The 19674-nt window shown below is 39.6% G+C and overlaps 1 protein-coding gene and 1 long non-coding RNA gene across 2 annotated transcripts in view; one reads left to right on the plus strand and one right to left on the minus strand.

Moving 5' to 3' along the window:
• The window catches only part of LOC310682240, a 20465-nt gene continuing 791 nt past the window's right edge, over positions 1–19674 (plus strand). The window contains exons 1-2 of the long non-coding RNA XR_014513800.1: positions 1–430; positions 18777–18810. This is a non-coding gene — a long non-coding RNA (uncharacterized lncRNA). The remainder of the gene's footprint in view (positions 431–18776; positions 18811–19674) is intronic.
• Positions 12150–19674, minus strand: part of DCAF13 (DDB1 and CUL4 associated factor 13) — a 21609-nt gene continuing 14084 nt past the window's right edge. The window contains exons 9-11 of the mRNA XM_083450624.1: positions 17440–17575; positions 13401–13564; positions 12150–12753 (exon numbers count right to left, since the gene is read on the minus strand). Of these exons, the coding sequence (XP_083306750.1) occupies positions 12666–12753; positions 13401–13564; positions 17440–17575 (388 nt within the window). The 3' untranslated portion in view covers positions 12150–12665. The remainder of the gene's footprint in view (positions 12754–13400; positions 13565–17439; positions 17576–19674) is intronic.

The raw sequence follows: 19674 nt of genomic DNA on the forward strand, positions 1-19674 counted from the left end.
CGGGGGTGGGGTGGGGGGTAAGGAGGCGAATGGCTGCGATAAAAATCACGCGAGGCAAAAGGGGGAGGAGCCTAGTGGCACCGGGGACGCGCGCAATTGAGAGGACTGGGCCCAGCCGCTCCAGGGAGGCCGGGCGAACGGCCGTGAGGGAGCGGGCGGGCGGGGCGGAGAGCGTGACAGACAAGCGCCCTGCCTGCCTCAGCCGTTATTTCTGGCGAGCTATGGAGGCGCGGAGAGAAAAGGTGGCATGGAAGAGAAGGGAAGCCAGTTCCCCCCCTCCCCACATACACCCGGAATTCGGGTGAAGAGAGGCAAGGCTGAGCCAGGGAAAACCCTGAGGAGGAAGAGGTACAACCTCGCGGAGAAAAAGAGATGTGCCAAGGTAGTTTCCTGGCTCGTCTGGACCCAACGCGGATTTGTTGCTCCCTCGGTAACTTCAACTCGCCCTGCTGTCACATTCACATGGAGTGGCAGTTGGCCAAGGGGCAGGGGAAGCGCTAACAGGGTGGACAGACAGCTGCAGCTGGCTATGGGTTAAATTGGGGGCTGTAATCCGTGTTTGGGATTACATAACCAAGGAACGGTTGCTATTTTAGATTCATTTGATAAGGGGATATAAGGGCCTGGACATAGGTATTTGGCTTTAGGGCATCTGTGGCCAGCCCTTTGGGCAAGTATGCACGGGGTCGAGGGCAAGGGATGGCCACACTGCTACAGGGCACACTGCAGAACATAGGCAGCTTCCCTGCCACTGGCTCCATTTGGGATGGTTTCACTTCTTCCATGCTGAGCTAGGCAATCGGCAACGCGATGTAGAGAGATGCAAGGTTTGTGGCTTCTCTTGTCATCTGGAAGCCACCTGTGCCTTCAGGTGGACAACTATAATGTCTCCATGGGAGGGGAAAACATCTATAATCATTACAGGTGCAGTACTTTGTAGTACTGCCACTGTGGCACAAAAAGAAGGATCTTCATAACTTATTTATAGAAGGTCTCCCCAAATCTTGCATTCATCTGTATCGACTGCATGGTATAAATCAAGGAGCCAGCACTTTGTGGCATCACTGAGGCACCAAAAATGGATCCCATATATTAAACTTTGTGGCTCTTACATTGACTTCACAACAAGCACAGATTCAGATGTTAATGACATTGCTATTGCACGAAAAGATGGTTGCAAGACTCAAGTCCTTGTGCTTTTTACACAAAATTACCCCATTTCCACCATCAAATCATAGTTCACATCAGTACCTATGGGCTTCATTATAATGATTATAAATTCCACCTTGTGATGCAAAATCCTAGATGCTCCAGATCCATTTAATTTGTACTCATGATGACACAGTAACTCATAAAAATGAGTTTAATCATTTGTAGTGCACCGATCCTGGAACCTAGATTTGTAGCACATCTTCTCATCATGTATCCTTTTTTAAATAGAATATTGAAATTCATTATATAATCACAGTTCACCTACACTATCCATAATAATCTTTCCAACATCATCTGGTTTTTTGCATGGGTCCTCATAGATCCTTGTAAGTTTTACATGTATCCTCACATCAAACCATATCATATGGTGTAGCCATGGCTTATCCCTTCAGCATGAAGAACACAAATTCAATGTGTGCTCTGTGTGTAATCCACATCAAGAGATCAGAATATATTGTGTCCACATAGTTTTCCCATTTAAGTCCTACAAGTTATTAATTTTATTTTTAATAAAATGAGTATTTAAAAAAATGTATCACAGTTATTTTTTTCTCAGCTTTCCCGAACATAGTACCTTCCTGATGTTTTGGACTACAGCTCTCATCACTAGCCCCAGTCTTTAATCCAAAAACATCTGGAAGGCAGCAGCCTGGGCAAGGCTGAAAGCACTTCCTAAACTTATACTAATATCAGATCACTGCATTGTAAAAATCACAATGCTAGTGAGTCTTTTCATTACTGTGTCACAAAAACTGGAATTTGGAAATGATACTTCCCAGACTGAATGGTTTTTCCATTCCAACAACAAATTATGCTTCACATATCATAAAATATATAGTTCCAGCTCTTCCTAAACACACTTACCATTTGAAGCCTCTTAACTTAATACATTCATATCATAACATTGTACCAGATGGTTGTAAAAAATGTTTACAGACAAGCTCAGATACGGTTCAATACAGTTATGCCCTGGAAACTGGTTGTTTGAGAGACTAGCTGGTAAAATCTTTTATTTTTTTAATGCATTCAACACTACATAAAAATCTGTACCTCAGATTTAGGTTTTTATGATGCAATATTAACTATTAGTATTGGCACTCAATGTAACACTTTCAAGGGTTCAAAGTGCTTCTGAAACAGGTTTTTTCCAATCTAGATTTTTGCCCCACAGTAGTTCCATGAATGTTACATCAATTCATTTACTTTTCTTTTTTAAAAAAATGTTGCTCAACTTTGATCAGTGCCAATACGAAACAGTACAAGATGACATAAATTAATTTAAAAGCCATCAATAAAATAGATTTTAAAAAATCCTGCAAACAATGGTCACTAGAAACAGCTGGACAGAAGCGGTTAAAACAGTAACTCATTAAAAACCTACAAAGCTGGAGTAAACATTTTGAAATGCAACCTATTTCTGCTATGCCCAAAAGAAGTTGTCACAAAGCACTGTGTTATTTGTATACTGTGAGTCTATGCAGATCACAAACTCTAATTTGATAGTGGGTTGGAATTGAGGTCCTCCATGTAAAAGACATGAGGATCCATGATTATAATCTTTGTGTTTGTACCACAATGGCAGTATAAAGTACTGGATTCATGGTTTTATATTTTAGGCTGTGGACAAGGATGTGAGCGAATTGATGGCAGTTTTGTATGGTCTATAACAAAAATAAAATTAATTCAACAGACTCTATTTATATTATGCTAGATCAAACTTTTTACTATCTGCTACCTGCCTAAAAGCTATGGTGGAGACATGTAAGAGAAAAAGACAAATAAGGTCCACTATGACTGTGCTTAGATGAAGGTCCCCACCAGCGACCAGCACATGTCTACTATTTGTACTATTGCCAAAGCAGAAAGCTTTGCACCTAGTCCAGCTAGGAATAATTTGAACATGGAATAATTTCCTATGTAATATAATAATAAACAGCCGTGAAATAATTTGAAAATGTCTCTGTCCAGCTTAGAGTATATTGTCCAATATATGCATTATTTGCATCTACTGTATTAGGGTCATTGATTAGCTAACATCCAATCCAGTTTCTCATTTCTTACCCCTTCTAATAAATCTAAACACTGTTTCAAATAATTCAGCAGAATCTTATTATTGCCTGATTGAAATCCATGAAGTAAAGAACAATCACCCAAGGAACTATGGTAAATTAAGTTCTATAGCAGCAAGCTACTGTGTTGAAATGCTAGGGGCTTCTTTCAAAATGAGTTAGCACAACTTCAGAACTGGAGGAAACAACTAGATATATATCAGAGCAAACTGTCTCGGTGGCAAACATGATAGTTTTCCATTACCAAGAAGATCACATTTATTAAGATGTTTGTTTGTTTGTTTTACTTATATACTGTTTTATAGAGACTTTCAAAGTGACTTGCAAAAGATTTGTACATACAATATAATCACATTCAAGGGTAGTATTAGCAATAGAAATACCTTGGTGTCCATATGGTACCAGGATTCTTCAGGCAGCATTTCCCTGACTTCATCTTTGGTCTTCCGTAGTGTTGCCAGACAGCAAAGCCACATACCGACTTTGACATAACAGAGTGGACCTCTGTCACTCAGTATATGGTGCTTTCAAGTCTTCCTGTGTTGTCAGCATCTATGAGTAATTGGTTTGGGATTTCCTTCTTCAGACGTCTGACAAGATTAAAAAAAAAAACTAGCTGGGAATTGCCCACACACCTGGTACCTGACCACACATCTATACTGACATACCAGCTACCTTTCATGTATTCTTTTGAAATTGAGAGAGAATTACTCTTTCCTCTGGCTCTTCAGCCGTTGGTCTATGTCCAAGAAGAACAGATTCAAGACTGGTAGTTTCCCAAGTGAGCTGTGTCTGGTGTGGATTTCTTTGTAAGAGAATTAAAACCTCCTTCTTGAGGGAAAATAAAACCTCTACCCTAACACAGCAATGAATGAACAGTATTCTCAACAAGTAGGATGGTCTTCCCAGAATATCATATTTTCCAAGGACTATGATACTCATTTCTTGGAAAAGACTATGTTCTCAAATTGAGTGTGGGATGAAATTGAAGCCAAGCAATTGCTGCCTATTGAAAAAGTAGATTTGGTTTTCTTGGTGTATGGTCACTTCAGATAGACAAGGGAGAAGACAAATTAAACTGTTGCTTAACTAGCCCATTCCAACTAATAAAAAGTGATCTAGCTATTACTAGAATGTATGGGTCATTGTAGATGACTTTATTACCAGGTAACAATATAATTAACATCTTCTAAGTGAGAACTTGATAGCTAGAGGCACAGGGTTCTTGATCTCTTACTCCCAGTCTGAAGATAGTATCTTCTGGACGCTGTTTGTTGACCCAAAGCCAACCTGTATATCTATAAATAAAGAGGCTGCGACAAAACAAGTGTTTTGTCAGTAGGTGATATCCTGCTGCTGTGGTATTTCCTCTTAGTTAAATAAAACCATGCACATATCATTATACAGAGTACACAGTGTACGGAACTGCCATCTTAAGGGACAAAATCCAGCATATCCCGCTTCAGATAGTGGCTTGGAAAAAGGGAAGGCTAACTTCTCATACCTAGGCACCAGTCAGTACACAGCCACAGGAACACAAAAATAGTTTGCTTCCTGCCTGTGCCTACTTGGACTAGTGCACTGGTACATTGTTAATAAAATCAGTACAGTAGTACCTCGGCTTAAGAACTTAATTCGTTCTGGAGGTCCGTTCTTAACCTGAAACTGCTGTTAACCAGAAGCACCACTTTAGCTAATGGGGCCTTCCGCCGCTGCCACACGATTTCTGTTCTCATCCTGAAGCAAAGTTCTTAACCTGAGGTACTATTTCTGGGTTAGCGGAGTCTGTAACCTGAAGCGTATTTAACCCGAGGTACGGTACCACTGTATTCTAAGATCCCCACAGCTAAATAACGGTGCCTGTCTAAAAGCCACCTGAAACAGTTTTCTGAAAACATTAAGGAGGATCTAAATTCTACAAAGGATTTTTGCTCTGGGCTTCTTCCATTTTCTATTGATCTCACTGCTTTAGAATAAGAGTCAGCTGCGCTAGTTGAATGATCTTGGCAAAGTGATACTCAGAGTTTAATTTCCATAATGAGAGCTGCTTGGATTCTATAAATTTCAATTTCTCCCTTAGGAGTTCTTAGCTGAGTTGTGGTCACTAAATGATGTTTGAACTGTATTCTGCACGTGACATGGGGCATGCTTTACGGTATTTCATTATATTGTTGGGTATACGAAACCTGCCCCGAAATAAGGCTCTAGTGAAGCTTCAGCTTAAATGAACCCCTTCAGCTGCTCACAACCAAATCCCCAACAACTTTCATGCCTATCAGTTTGAAAGAAATGATATGCTAACATCTGGTTGGAATCAAACAGTGCAACTATCACCAGGTTGTCCCAAGTGCTAAAGAAAACACACAAGTGTTAAGAAATCAACCAGTATGGAATTTGGTTTTCAAATTTTAATTCTTAACAATTTAAAAGAACACTTAATATAATTTAAGTATTTTAAATAAATACATAAATTATTGGAACCAAATCAGCAACCACCCACTATCTCCACTCTTTTTCAAGTCTGCTTCAACTCACTGATGCCTGCATGAACAAAACCTAAGCCCTTTATACCTGCCTCCCCTCCCTGCTTCTCAGACATGCTTGTTGTTTTCTTCAGATTAGTCATGACCCTAGCAGGCATAAGCCAATGTTATCCCAAAAGGAAGGCTTTTATATTTCTGGAACTTTATTAGGGACCCCTTCAGCTGCTTAGGAAGATTCTAAGAAACCCAGGGTAGTGAGATTTACTTCAAGGGTAAGCTAACAAGGATGTCCACCCAGTCATCACCTCAGCCTAAAAATCCCTTTTCTGGATATTTTGCTGTCAATGGTACCCAGGCCTGTTTCTCCACCATACAAAGTGTGTTTAGCCTTTGCCAGGAAGTATGAATTCAGCAGTGAGCATATGCTTTCTCTTTACTCTCCCTTCCTTGGCACAGGTAATTATTAGTGTCTCACTCCTTCCTCTTATCTATACCTTTCTCATTTCCCTCATCGCATTGTCTCTGAACCTACGCATTACTCCAAACCATAGTCATTTGCATTTGAGCTCTCTCTTCTGGTGCATGTAGGCTGCAATTTTGCCTGGTCCTCTAGTGCCCTACTCTATTCTGTATAAAGCACTCTCTCTCTCTGCAACAGCAATTATTTAAGCTTATAGTCCTGACAACGTGAATGTGGATAGCCTATATAATTTGTAACGGCTAACCATCTTGCTATTCTACATCTATGCATGGTTGCTTCAAGACAAAAGCCATTTCACTCAAATGTATGCCAATACACATGCCAAATGAAAATAAACTACATTTGTTTATATTGCCATTTACTCACTAATTTCCTCACTAAAGCAAGACAATACTGTGTTCCTAAAGTAACTGTGCCTACTGCAATAACCCCCTGTGTAAAGATGCCCAAAGTAATACTTTTGTGAACATGTCTGTAAGATAATGGGGTTTTGTGTGCATATAGAGAGAGATGCAGGCTAATCTGGTACCATAATATTATACAGTACGATCACATCTTATGTACATGTAACTTCTGCAATTTCAGCAATACATGACTGAATTCTAGCTGGTTGACATCCTGTAAATTAAGCCAGCATGAGGAGTGGGCCTTGCTTAGGAACCAAGGCACACTTTAAAAACTCTTTTTGTACTGGATTTTCCCGGCATAGAAAGTGTTTTTAAGCTCTCAGCTTTGCTTCCGAAGCAAGAAGAGGAGTTTGGTTTTGATATCCTGCTTTATCACTACCTGAAGGAGTTAACATTCTCCTTTCCCTTCCTCCCCCACAACAAAAACTCTGAGGTGACTGGGGCTGAGAGACTTCAAAGAACTGTGACTAGCCCAAGGTCACCCAGCAACTGCAAGTGGAGGAGCGGAGACTCCAGGTCTGTGATGCTTCCGCAAGATTTCATGGGAACTTGGGACAGCCCTGAGAGATCTCGAAAGAGCATTCTGGGGATTCTGGAGCCAGCATGCCAGTTCCAGAAATCCTGGGATGCTCACACAGGGTTTCGGAGTATTTGCGTTTTTGGCATATATGCAGAAACCTTGGCTTCAAGTGTATTATGTATAGAAATTACCAGTGTGTCAGAAGCCCTCCTTTGTTTCTCTCAACACATACAACCCTTATTGTTCCAATTTTCTTGCAAAGAAGGAAAAAACATAATTATGTTCTGTCCTTTTTACCTTGCATATAGTTTTCGTCCATGGTGTTATTAATACCTACGGTACCTGGATGAGTTCCAACTGAAAGTGTGCATTAATGGAAAACCTCCCTGTGCACCGAGTACAAATAAATTAACACATTCAGAACTGTTCATTAGAGGATTAACAAACTCTAAACTTCCCTTAGCAAAATCCCATTATTTCTATGAAACAGAATGTCTATGCTAGAAAATGAACTATTTTGCAATCAGATGGTGATGCTGCCATTTTAATTTCCCCCAACGCCTGGAATTACATTTTTGGTACCAGAGAGATTCACTGATATATGAACCAGATGGGCATTTGCCAATGGCCCCTTCAAACCTGGCAATGGCAAAACTCAAATTATCTCTCAATATCCTAAACAGTTCTACTTGGTGATACTATGCAGATATGAAGAGTGTTGAAGGTCCTGACAGGCTTATGCTGAGGACGGCGGGAGTATGCCGTTTCTGATATATTCTGGTCCCAAACCATTGATAAAGTATTCAATGCACATTTTTGTCCTTTCATCCACACCAGTGAAGAAAGAACACAATAATCAAGCTTGCCGTCTCTTCTCTTCCCAACCAGCAAATGTTTGTATTTGTTGACTTATATGTTATTCATGTAAGTTTTTACTTTCTTGGGCTCCATGATCACTGCAGATGGTGACAGCAGCCACGAAATTAAGAGACGCCTGCTTCTTGGGAGGAAAGCAATGACAAACCTAGACAGCATTTTAAAAAGTAGAGACATCACCTTGCCAACAAAGGTCCGTATAGTTAAAGCTATGGTTTTCCCAGTAGTGATGTATGGAAGTGAGAGCTGGACCATAAAGAAGGCTGATCGCCGAAGAATTGACGCTTTTGAATTATGGTGCTGGAGGAAACTCTTGAGAGTCCCATGGACTGCAAGAAGATCAAATGCATCCATTCTTAGGGAAATCAGTCCTGAGTGCTCACTGGAAGGACAGATCGTGAAGCTGAGGCTCCAATACTTTGGCCACCTCATGAGAAGAGAAGACTCACTGGAAAAGACCCTGATGTTGGGAAAGATGGAAGGCACAAGGAGAAGGGGACGACAGAGGACGAGATGGTTAGACAGTGTTCTCGAAGCTACAAACATGAATCTGACCAAACTGCGGGTGGCAGTGGAGGACAGGAGGGCCTGGCGTGCTCTGGTCCATGGGGTCACGAAGAGTCGGACACGACTGAACGACTAAACAACAACGTTATTCAAAAAATATTAAAAAGTTAATTCCCATTCATGTCTATGGAATACATACAAGAGACGTTCCTCTGGGATTTTGCCTTTGTATAATGTAATCTCTCTCACCAGTGCAGTGCAGCAGGTAGAAATCTTTCAGCCATTGGTGTCTTAACTCACTTTGCCCCATCTTTTCACAATAACAGGAATGGTTCAAGCAGTCGTCTCCTCCTCCTTCTCTCTCAAGAGGGGTTGTCATGTCATCAAAGCAGTTTCCCAACAGCAGCAATAAATTTTGACAAAACAGCATTTAATTTGGCATTCTCAACTGACAAACATAATTTAGGTAGAATTACACTGCAAGACCAATGCTATCTGATTCATGGATATGATGAATTCCTGTAATCTGAGCTTTGGCACTTTGAAGAGCACCACTTTAGTCATGTTCCTGTAAGTTTGCTAATTCTCATTTTATTGAAGTGAGTTTGCTCTGATTATTCTCTCAGCACAGAGCAAATGGGCAGCATTGACCATAAAGCTGATTCAGACTTACATGGTTTTCTTCAGAAACCAGAAACACTAAGAAATGTTAACTATGGTGTGTGTGTATATAGAGGCACTTCCCTGGGGTCACATTATACGCTGTTCAAATAAATCAACCCAGCCCAGGCATGGGGGAACTTTTTCAGCCCAAGGGCCACATTACCTCATGGGACCCCTTCTGGGGGCCACATACCAGTGATGCGTGTGGCCAGAGGCAAAAATGGGCAGAGCAAAAAATGCAAAACAATAAACAAACCCCCCAAAGGTGTATATATTATTATACTGGGAAATACTTTTACTTTCATATATTTGAATAAAATATTTGAAAAAGAGATACTTTACATAAACTTTCCCAACAAATGCATTCCATTTTGTTCTACATTTTGAGATTGCCATTTGAATCCAGTTATTTACTCTATGCTTTTTTCGCTGATGTTTTTGGAGCTTCAGAGACAACCAGAAAGAGAAGGATTATTTTGAAACACGGGTTTATCAGAAACATCCCAGTATTTTCTGATTGCAAATACTCTATTGCAAAAAGATGCAGCTGCAAATATTGTCCATTTGTTCACAAAGGTTAAATTTTTGCCTTAACTAGTTCAAAAAAACCCAACAGGCTCTATTCCTCAAATAGCTTATCTATAAATACACCTTTATTTATCCAGCTGTACCAATTAAATGTTTCTCTTTCAAATTTAAAAACTAGATTACTTGCTTTGTAGGAAAAATAATTTTGGCTTATTGTGTCCTGAATGCTTATGGCATGAGAAATCATTTCCTGTCATCAACACAGTCTGGTAAAGAAATTTGCTGATGTGCTACTTCCATCTCATCTACGATGCAGCATTTTCCTATGGTCAACATCCCCTTCCTTCTTCAGGTCTTTTGTTCCTATGGATAAAATCCTCTGCAGAGCTCTACACCCATTAGGCTCTCTTCAGAAAAATTAGCACTTAGGACCATGCTGATCCTACTCCTGTCACTTAAGATGCAAGAAGCTCCTTGCTGAAGGCTCAGATACAGATCGTTAACCCAATCCCACAATTAGAAACACTTCTCCTAGAGAAGCCGATTATAGCTCACTATGACTCGACACAGGGAATAAGTAGCAACTGATAGAACTGGAAGTAGGTAATGAATAGGACACACAATGCAAAGTTCCAGGCCATCACCACAGGGCTTGATGATCATTTGCGGAGGAAACTGCACAGATATTTTGTGAGCCATAACTACAAGCAGAAAACAAGGCAACTGTTAGTAAATGTTTGGCCAGTTTAGTATCAATCGATGCCCCCCAGACGGTTTAAATTGTTGCAGAAATCACAGAAACAAAGTCTGCCTTAAATAAAGTCAGGCTACTGGTCCATTTCCCACTGATTTCACTGATTGGCAGAGGTTCTTCAAGTGTTTCAGTTTCTTTTCCAACATTACTTGGAGATGCCACAATATGAGACCAGTACTTTCTGTCTCAGGAGTACTTACTGAATTATTCCTATGGAGGACATCACTAACAGTTTATGTGAATTTTTCAAGAAAAATCTGAGTAGGGCAGAATTTTTACTGGGTCCTGCTCCTGGATTTTATTTTGAAGTACCTTTATTGGTTTTCAATTCCACACAGACACTCCACCACAATACTTTCTAAAGTTCTTCGCAATCTACTTTAAACTATTCTCACATCACATCTTGCAAGTGGTGAAGTCTATTGCATGCAGGCTATTTGCAGTACTTAAAAGCTGAACATGTGAATACCCTACCTTAGAGCCAAATCAAGGAAGACTTATCGCTAAACACTTTAATGAAGGAAACTCCCAATTTACTTCTCCCTCTACAAAAAAAGAATCTGTTAAATGACTTAACTTATTTCCTTCTCCCCCGATTTCTCTGCTTTCAACATGGCTGTGACTGAAAAATAGTCTTTAAATTTGCTAAATATCTCACGCTGAAATTGAAGAGCTGCAAGAGTGTAAACCGAACCACGGCTTCTCTCACATCTTTCTTGAAAAGCCATTAGTATAATACTCTTAATTTCTAATAAACTAAATTTCTAGTTGATTTAATTGATCTCTACAACATTGAGCTTAGAGCCAATTCTATCTGGCCAGTTAATGATGAACTGTGCTGCCATAACTCAGGTAACAAATTGAGAGGGCAACAAATGAATCACACAGTAAACATGAAGTTAGCTTTCTTTTGCTTAGTTAAGTAGACTCAGTATGTACGTCATTTCACACCCTCTCCTCCATTCTGCCCATTTCCAAAGCAGAGCAGGGATCTGATCTTACACCTCCATACCAGACTGGCAGGTGTCTAGAAAACAGACAACATTCCTGGTATGGCTGAAGTATCTGCTCAAGAGCACTCTGAATGCAATGCTCATACAGAATAACTATAATTCCTGACTGCCATCATGAATGCACCACCCACATACAAGGAGCTCAGCTACTCAGGTTTCTACATCTGCATTAATGTGGCCTCTGGGGGCAGACCTCCTTCCCTACCCATCAAGAAGGTCCACAATGTCCTATTGGGGTCAGAGGTCCACAATTCCCAGAGACCATAAGATTAAAGCAACTTTAATTTACTGTTAGCTGTTCCCTGAGGCTTGGTTAACATTTCACTCTCTTTCAAGGGGAAACTCAGTTATTTTAAAAATTCAAACAGATAAATAAATAAAAGACCTGATCCTGCCAGTTAATAACTTTTAAAAGCTCCACTGATTATAACAAAGACGTTCAGATCTTGCTTAATTCTTAAACTGAAATTGATGTGAATAAGTTCTTAATTTTGTCTTGATCATGTCCCAATAAAAGTAACTAGAAGTACAACAACAGATATCAACATTTTGCTGTTAATCACATTCAAAATGGTTATGTCTATTTTTTCCGTTCCAGTTTAGAAATTTCAAGCTTTAAATTAGGCAACTACAAAGTTACAATTCAACACAAATCTTTGTTTTAATATCACATATTGACAACTGCCAAATTATGTTGATGGGTGCAGTAAGGAAACACAGGCCAGTGTTGTAACGCTAGGGTTTCCTAAATTATCTAGCCTATGAAGAACTCTTCATAGGATTTTAGAAATTACATGCTGAATGCGTATGTAGTCTCTAGTAAAGGGAAAGCTGCTTGTTGCATAGTGAAGTTGTTCAACCTTTTTGGCAGTGGATACAACATTTGTGTCTCTTTTTCAGGTGATACAAAATTGGATTGACAGAAGGTACAACAGAATGAAATGCTACTGGAAGTCACAAAATTAACCTAAACTATATCAGTAGCATATCTAGATATAAAATTTTAAATACTTTTTTAATGCAAAATCCAAACATTACAATAGTAATGGAGACATTTAAAAAGTAAAAGTGTCAGAATTATCTCCTATAACAAAAGGCTGTGCACATTGTCCTTATGACTTCAACCAATAAAACAGGCCATTATATAAACTATTATTTCACTACAGCCACAATGTGTTTCTTCTTCTCTGACACAAGTGGTATAGATCCAGGCTTGCTATGTTTCCGTCGATTCATTTCCCTAGAATAAGAAACATCAAAATTAGATTATTTCAACCACAAGGGGTATAATTTTATTTAAAAAAACAAAGTACTTAACTGACCATATTCTACATTGCTTCTAAAAAACAATATACTGAAAATGCCCTACTATATTTGGAAAATCACTAACTGGCTGCTAGATCATAAACTTGGGCAGAAACTGATTTTGAGTTGCTTCTTTTAGGCAACAGATTCCATTAAAACAAAACTGAATAATGTATTTTATAGTGTTCTCTACTATTTCTAAGGATCGTCTATTTTGTTCCATGGAGAAACCACCTGTTCCTTTTCTCTTGAACGTATTTACCACCACTTTGCCTTCCCTCATGCAATCTAACTGCTTAAATTAACAAATAAATGTTCCAGAATCATTTGCAAGAACCAATAAATCATCTAGTCCATCTTCTTGCCCTTAGAATAATATGCAATAAAATAATGAAAGCTTGCCAATAGACTCCTGTACAGATTTCTTTCATTTTGGTAAAATTTCAATAGAAAAGAGTAAACAGAACTGCTCTTCAAGTTAGCAAATTTCCTCTAAATCTATTCAAAAGTGTTGCTGGGCTAACTGAAAGAATGGCCCAATATAACATGTAATTAACAAGGAAAAGTTAAGAAGTAACATACTTTCGCCGACGAGCTTCTTTCATGATGCGTTGCTCTCTGGCCTGGCTGTAGATCATCTTTGGCAAGTGGCGATGGCGACTTATACGTTTGATTTGGGGGTGGTGCTGGAATTTCTCTTTCAGTTTCTCATTGTAGTTCATAGCTGCTTTTTCCCGAGGAAGAAGCTACAGAAACAGACCCTGGTGTTAAAACTGAGCAGGTGGTAAAGATGACTTATTCCAGAAACCAAGGCAGAACAGTTTTAGAAGTGTGCAATTCCACAAGTGGTATTGTTGGTTCCCGTGTGTCTGCTAACAGGTACAAAGCTGTCCCTGCCAGATCTCCAAGAACCTGGCAAATAAAAGCTAAAATTGTGCAATCCCACACTGTGCAAGCACGAGAGAAAAAGAATCTGGATTCTTTAACAGATGTACTAGAAACTATATATTCTTCTCCCATCCCCCACAAGTGGACTATTCGGGTTGAGGGGACAGAAAGAGTAGTAAGAAGGAATAAAACATCACATGTTAAATAACCCTCCAATTAACAGCAATCACCTTGCCCATTAGAAGAGGCAGCAAATATGAAGTAGTCCCTGGGGTGGATTAATTGTCTATTTCAGTGGAAAGCAGAAATACCAACAGGGCCTATGCCAGGCAAACTATCCCCTCCCTGTCACTTGCCAAAAAACACCATTTGCCTCATGAGAAGGAAGGAGGAGGGCTGGAGGAAGGGGGCTGTTCATGCTTCATTTTTAACTGCAGATGAGTGAGTGGCAAAACTGTGTAAGTGTAAAACTCCCGGTGTGCCTAGGCAAAAAGTCAATATACAAATTCAATAAATAAATAGTTCATTCCAATAGCAGTGGAACAGAAATGGGCAAAAATGTAGTCAAAGCTGATTGGACGCTCAGAAAAACCAAGAACTAGTAGAACTTGTTTTCAAGTAAGTCTGCTTAAAAGTGCTAACTAAAACCATTCTGGGAACACATCGTACTTATATACTAGCTATCATCTCCAAGTTGCTCGGTCCAACACAAGCATTAACATGACCCATTTTTCCCTTGGATTTTTCATCAGGCATCTTAGGGCTCCAATAACCCTGTGAGGAGAGTTCCACTCACAGCACCCACTAATGGAAGGAGTGGGGAGAGGAGGTGACTTTTACAGATCCCTGCTTCCGCCTGAAATTTTGCCCCAGAGGGTTGAAGAACCCTCTTCAGTGTGGGAGATGATGTGGATAGAAAGCTGCAGGGGAAATACCGGTAACTAGAAGTCACATTCTGCCCAATTTTGTTAGCAAGTACCACAACTGGATCAAAGTCCGTCTATGAAGGTCACCTTTAGATCCAATCGCAAATGGATAAATACTTGCACCTGAAGTTGACGCAAGAACTTACATATTTATTATTTAAGTTTGCCATACTTTATAAAATGGCTGCCTATTTGTTATCACTTTACCTGCAATCTACGCAGAATTTAATCACTCCAGTGTTTTAGAGTAGGAATATTTTTTTGCTGGAAGCAAGGAAGCAGAAGCCCATTCTTCTCAGCTGCTTAGTTAGGTACAGCTTATTTTATTAATTGAGCAGGACGGTTTCAATTAGCCTCTCTTCCTGGACACCTTAATTTTTTTCCTTCTATATCTATAAAAGGGTCTAATGAATTAATGGGAGGGGGGTTGTTCACCTATAGAGTCAAAACCTAAGCATCTCAATGCCAAACCCCTAACGATTTCACCAACATACACAAATAAAGAAAGTCATCTTTGGGGGCTCTAGAGGAAAACATTTGATACAAATGTCCAGCTGGAGTTGTCTTAGCTCTCAAATATAAGATATTAAATTGAATCAATGTTAGCAGACATTTACAGGAATGAAATACAGTAATCCTTTACAAATTACATGCGATATTTTTCCTTGGTCATTATCTCAAGACATCCCATAATAGTTTGTTTAGTCAGCAATACATTCCAGGCATTCCTGCAGTGCAAATTGTCAATGCAATCCAAATTAAAAGGCTTTCATTTTAATTAAAGGCAATTACTTTAAAAAATGGTTGTGATAGAACCCTGCTCCTTCTGCAGACAAAAACAATATTGTGAGTTTATATGCACAGCACTCCTGAATTACTGCGTAGGTGAATGTGTGCAAAATCAGGAAGGGGAGGAGAGGGAAGGGAGCTTGGAATAGGAGAAAAAGTGATAGGGTAACATCCATGATGAGGGGCATTCATACAAAGGTCAGTATAATATAAAATATAGCATGAATTTTCACAAAATGGCAGTAGAGCAGAAGCCAGGGGCATGTCTCGGGATTAGGCATGAACTGCACCTGATATTCACATTATGTTCATAGCCCCATCATGTTATAAACACCTAGAACAGAAATCTCAATATCTCTCTTTTTAAAAGCAAATGCACAATTGTATCATCACCTCCCTGACCTCAGTTCAATGCATATTGACAACTTGCTCTTGTTAGCACAAACAGGCCAAAGTAAATTCCTCCAAAGCATCAGCTTTGAGGGCTGTCCTGGGCTTAAGGGTAAGACTATGATCCAAGACTAAAGATGATTCCTGTTATTATATAGCAAAGACAGAAGCAGAGGCCTCACACTAGCACTTCGAATATTATATTTGTGCCTATATGCTACTACTTCAGACAGAAACTCAAAAGGACTGGGCTATAAAAGCTCGTTGAGTTACTAAACCCCATACTAATTGTTATACAATCCAAGAGAGTTCTACAAAACATTGCAATGAGTGAATACTCGTAATTACTAGTTCATTTACATTATCATGACCACAACTGTAGCTCTCTCTTTGTGAAGAAGATACCCAAGATTAGCGTGCAGCGTGTCTAAATTGTATCAGGTGCACCACATTAGATATTTAAAATGCCCATCTCATGTAACTTATTCATTTGCGTACAACTTTTGCAATGTAAAAGCAGATTTGCTTTCACAAAGTCTGCATTACATAGATGCAGAAACGTAAAGTTTCTATTTTCGAAAGCAGCACAGTCCTTTTTAAAGAACACTCTCCTGCAGCTGTAACAACTAGATGTCATTTATCTCCACCACAGTTACCCAGAATATCATAGGCTTAATCGTCAGTGGAGTGTAGACAGGGTAAGCGCCTCTGGCTCCTGCAGAGATGCTGTTCTTGCTAGAGTGTTCCACTGATTTTACGTAATGAGTGCAACGCCAAATACATTAATGAAGCAAAGGAAACATGAATGTCAGAAATGATGAATACTTGAGCAGCCTCAGTGTCAAAGTACAACTACCAGTCAAATAAACACTCATCAACTCTGAAAGCCACAACCTAAGCAGTGTATTTAGGTCTAATCCAAACGTCAAGTGAAATTGTGCAGTGCATCTGTGACAGAGGAGAATTCTGCAATGATGGAGAAGCTCCTCTTATTCATATTGGTTTCTTTAAAGAAAAAAAAAGGTTTAGCCTGCATGACACTTCCTATGCATTAAATATTATTGCATTTTTTTTTTCTTCAGAAGCTTAATCTTTGGCAGTATCACATGAGCATGGAGCTGAATGATCAACTCTACTCTCTTGAGGAGCATTTAGCCAAACACTACTTCTGCGCTCCTCCCCCAGTCCTACTGCTGCATTAGCCAGGGCTAAACCAGTCTGATTTAATGTGTCATAAAAAACTCAGGTTTATCATTTGTCTCGCTCCCGACAAATCTGGAGGAGACAATCTGGAGAAAACAAAGAGCCGGAGCCCCAGGTACTGCCGTGGAAATGGGGGAGGACTGCAGTGGCAGCAATAACCTCTCTGAGAACCCACAGCCTCATGCTAACACATGGTTTGCTCTTAGCAATACGTGTGAACTGAGCCACTGAACAGTTATATTAAATTGATAGAAATATATACCATAATATATGGTAAACATAATATATGAGCTCAAGGCATGCTAGTTGCAATGAAAGATTATCATGCATACAACTAAGCCAAATTAAAGATCAGCATTTTAAATACATAAATATAATTTTGTCACCTTAATTCACTTTTTAAAATATAATTTGAATTTACTTACCACACCAAGTTTTTCAGAAGCATTAGCTTTCCACAAACGAATGTTCATTTCGTCAGAGCCACACAATATATATTTGTTGTCAGATGTCCATTTAACAGTAATGACATGCTGCATTCTCTTTGTATGATAGACTTCTCTAAAACAAACAAACAAACAAACACACCTATTAAATTGGAACATTTATACTGATGTTTTCTTTCATCATGCATTTTCCTTTCAACACTGTAAATAAGTTTATTTTTAAGGTATACAACGTGTATTGCAGACAAATTAAACAATATGTAGCACCACCTAAATCCTCAGAAATTACTAACTGCATACAAAAAGACTCAAAAATGATTACCATATTTTTTGCTCTATTGGACGCACCGGACCATAGGAGGGGGAGAACAGGAAAAAAATATTTTTTTTTCTTGTTCACCCCCTCTAAAACAAGGTGCGTTCTGTGCATTCAACCGAAGCCTCCGGAGCCCATCGGGAGTTCCTGTTGGGCTCCGGAGGCTTTGGGTTCCTTTCGACCTGCTCTTTGGTGCTGGCGAGGGGAAGCGCTGCTTTCCCCCACCGCCAGCCCCAAAGACGACGTCGGGGAGCAGTGCGAAGGCGTCACGCACCTTCCTGCTGCCCCCCGAGCTTGTGGGGCTGGTGTTGCAGCCTTCCCCCCACATTCGTACAGCCTTCGTAGCCTCCGCAGGACAGCGGGGTGAAGGCACCCTGCTGCCCTGGGGAGGCTTTGCGCAGCTAGCCCCAAGCTAGAACAGCAAGATGGAGCGCTGCGCAGCACTCCGTCTCCCTGTTCTGGCTTTGGGCTTAGCCGGGCAGCCTGCATTTGCACTATAGGACGCACACACATTTCCCCTTAATTTTTGGAGGGGGAAAAGTGTGTCCTATAGAGCGAAAAATACGGTATCTCTGGGGCCCTTACCCAACACCTCAAGGAAGATGTCTGTTACCAGAATACACAGATGAGATAAACAGTGGTTGTGTGAATCACCTCTGTGCTAATAATAACAACTTCTAGCCTGTTCTCATGACTCTGAGCACATGGAAGACCAAACTGATTGGGGGGGGGGGTAACTATCAGCTAAGCTTCCATTAACTAGGTGTGCAGTTGGCAATACCAGGCATTGAAGCTGTTATATAGATCAGCTTTTGACATTCAGTCAGAAACTAAGTCAACACCTGCTTGGTTGTAGTTCTGCTTAAGTGCAAAAAAACCCCTGAAACATATGTCATTGAAAGTCACATGACCAGTTTGGCTTGTGGCAGCAAAGATAAAACTCAGCAGAGCCTATCTTGATGAAACCTAGATGATACTGTGAACATTTTTTCTCCAACAGGCATTCCAAGCTGGATGAATGTGTCCCTGCTAAGGTATCTGATTTGTATTTTTAAAATATGTATCTGCTGGTGTTTTCTCTTTTGGTTTTAACTGGGGGTTTTTAATAGTTCTTTTCTTGTATCTTGCACATTGGCTTGAAACGTGTGTAAGACAATTCAATAATAATAATAATCATCTAATAATAATAATAATAATTAACAACAATAAGCAGCAGCAACAACATTATTCCAAAGGGTCCCTCAATCCACAGGAATAGCTTTTTGTGGAAGAGAAAAAAGGAGCTGCAAAAGCAATGTTACGCAAAATGAGTTCCACTCTTCGATATAACGCCTTAAATTAGAGCAAGTACTCTGTTCTGATTTAAATTATACTCTAAAATATTTACAAAGGCGCAGAGTACCCATCTTGTAATTATTTAACAACTATGTACAATTTACAATTATTTTCATTTGGTTATATTATTTATTGTAACCTATATTTTTTCTTCATTCAAGTCTACTGTTTAAAAATAAATACATAAGACATAGAACAGCTATAGATGATAATTACTACTTACATGGAGACTTTGCTTATGTCCCCAGTAGTCTAATTTGTTTTCAATTAAGATCGGAATGCAACCAAAGCACATTACAATCATGAATACATATTCATAGCTTTATTTTATTATTCACTGCCACCACAGGGCTACTAAAAAAACAATCTTGCTCTGAGGTGAAGGGAGATGCAGTTTTGAAGTATGTCTTGGCCATTTTATTATACAGATTGATATCATATAGTGTTATATAATTTTAATTGGTGCTTATAGTTTCAACTATAAACAGTGGGCAACATCAAACAATATTCATCCTCTAGCTGATGGAAATCTGCTTGTGTAATTGGACTTGTGGTTTCTCTTC

This window comes from Podarcis tiliguerta (genome assembly GCF_965153285.1).
Source record: "Podarcis tiliguerta genome assembly, chromosome: 7".
NCBI classification, from domain to species: Eukaryota; Metazoa; Chordata; class Lepidosauria; order Squamata; family Lacertidae; genus Podarcis; species Podarcis tiliguerta.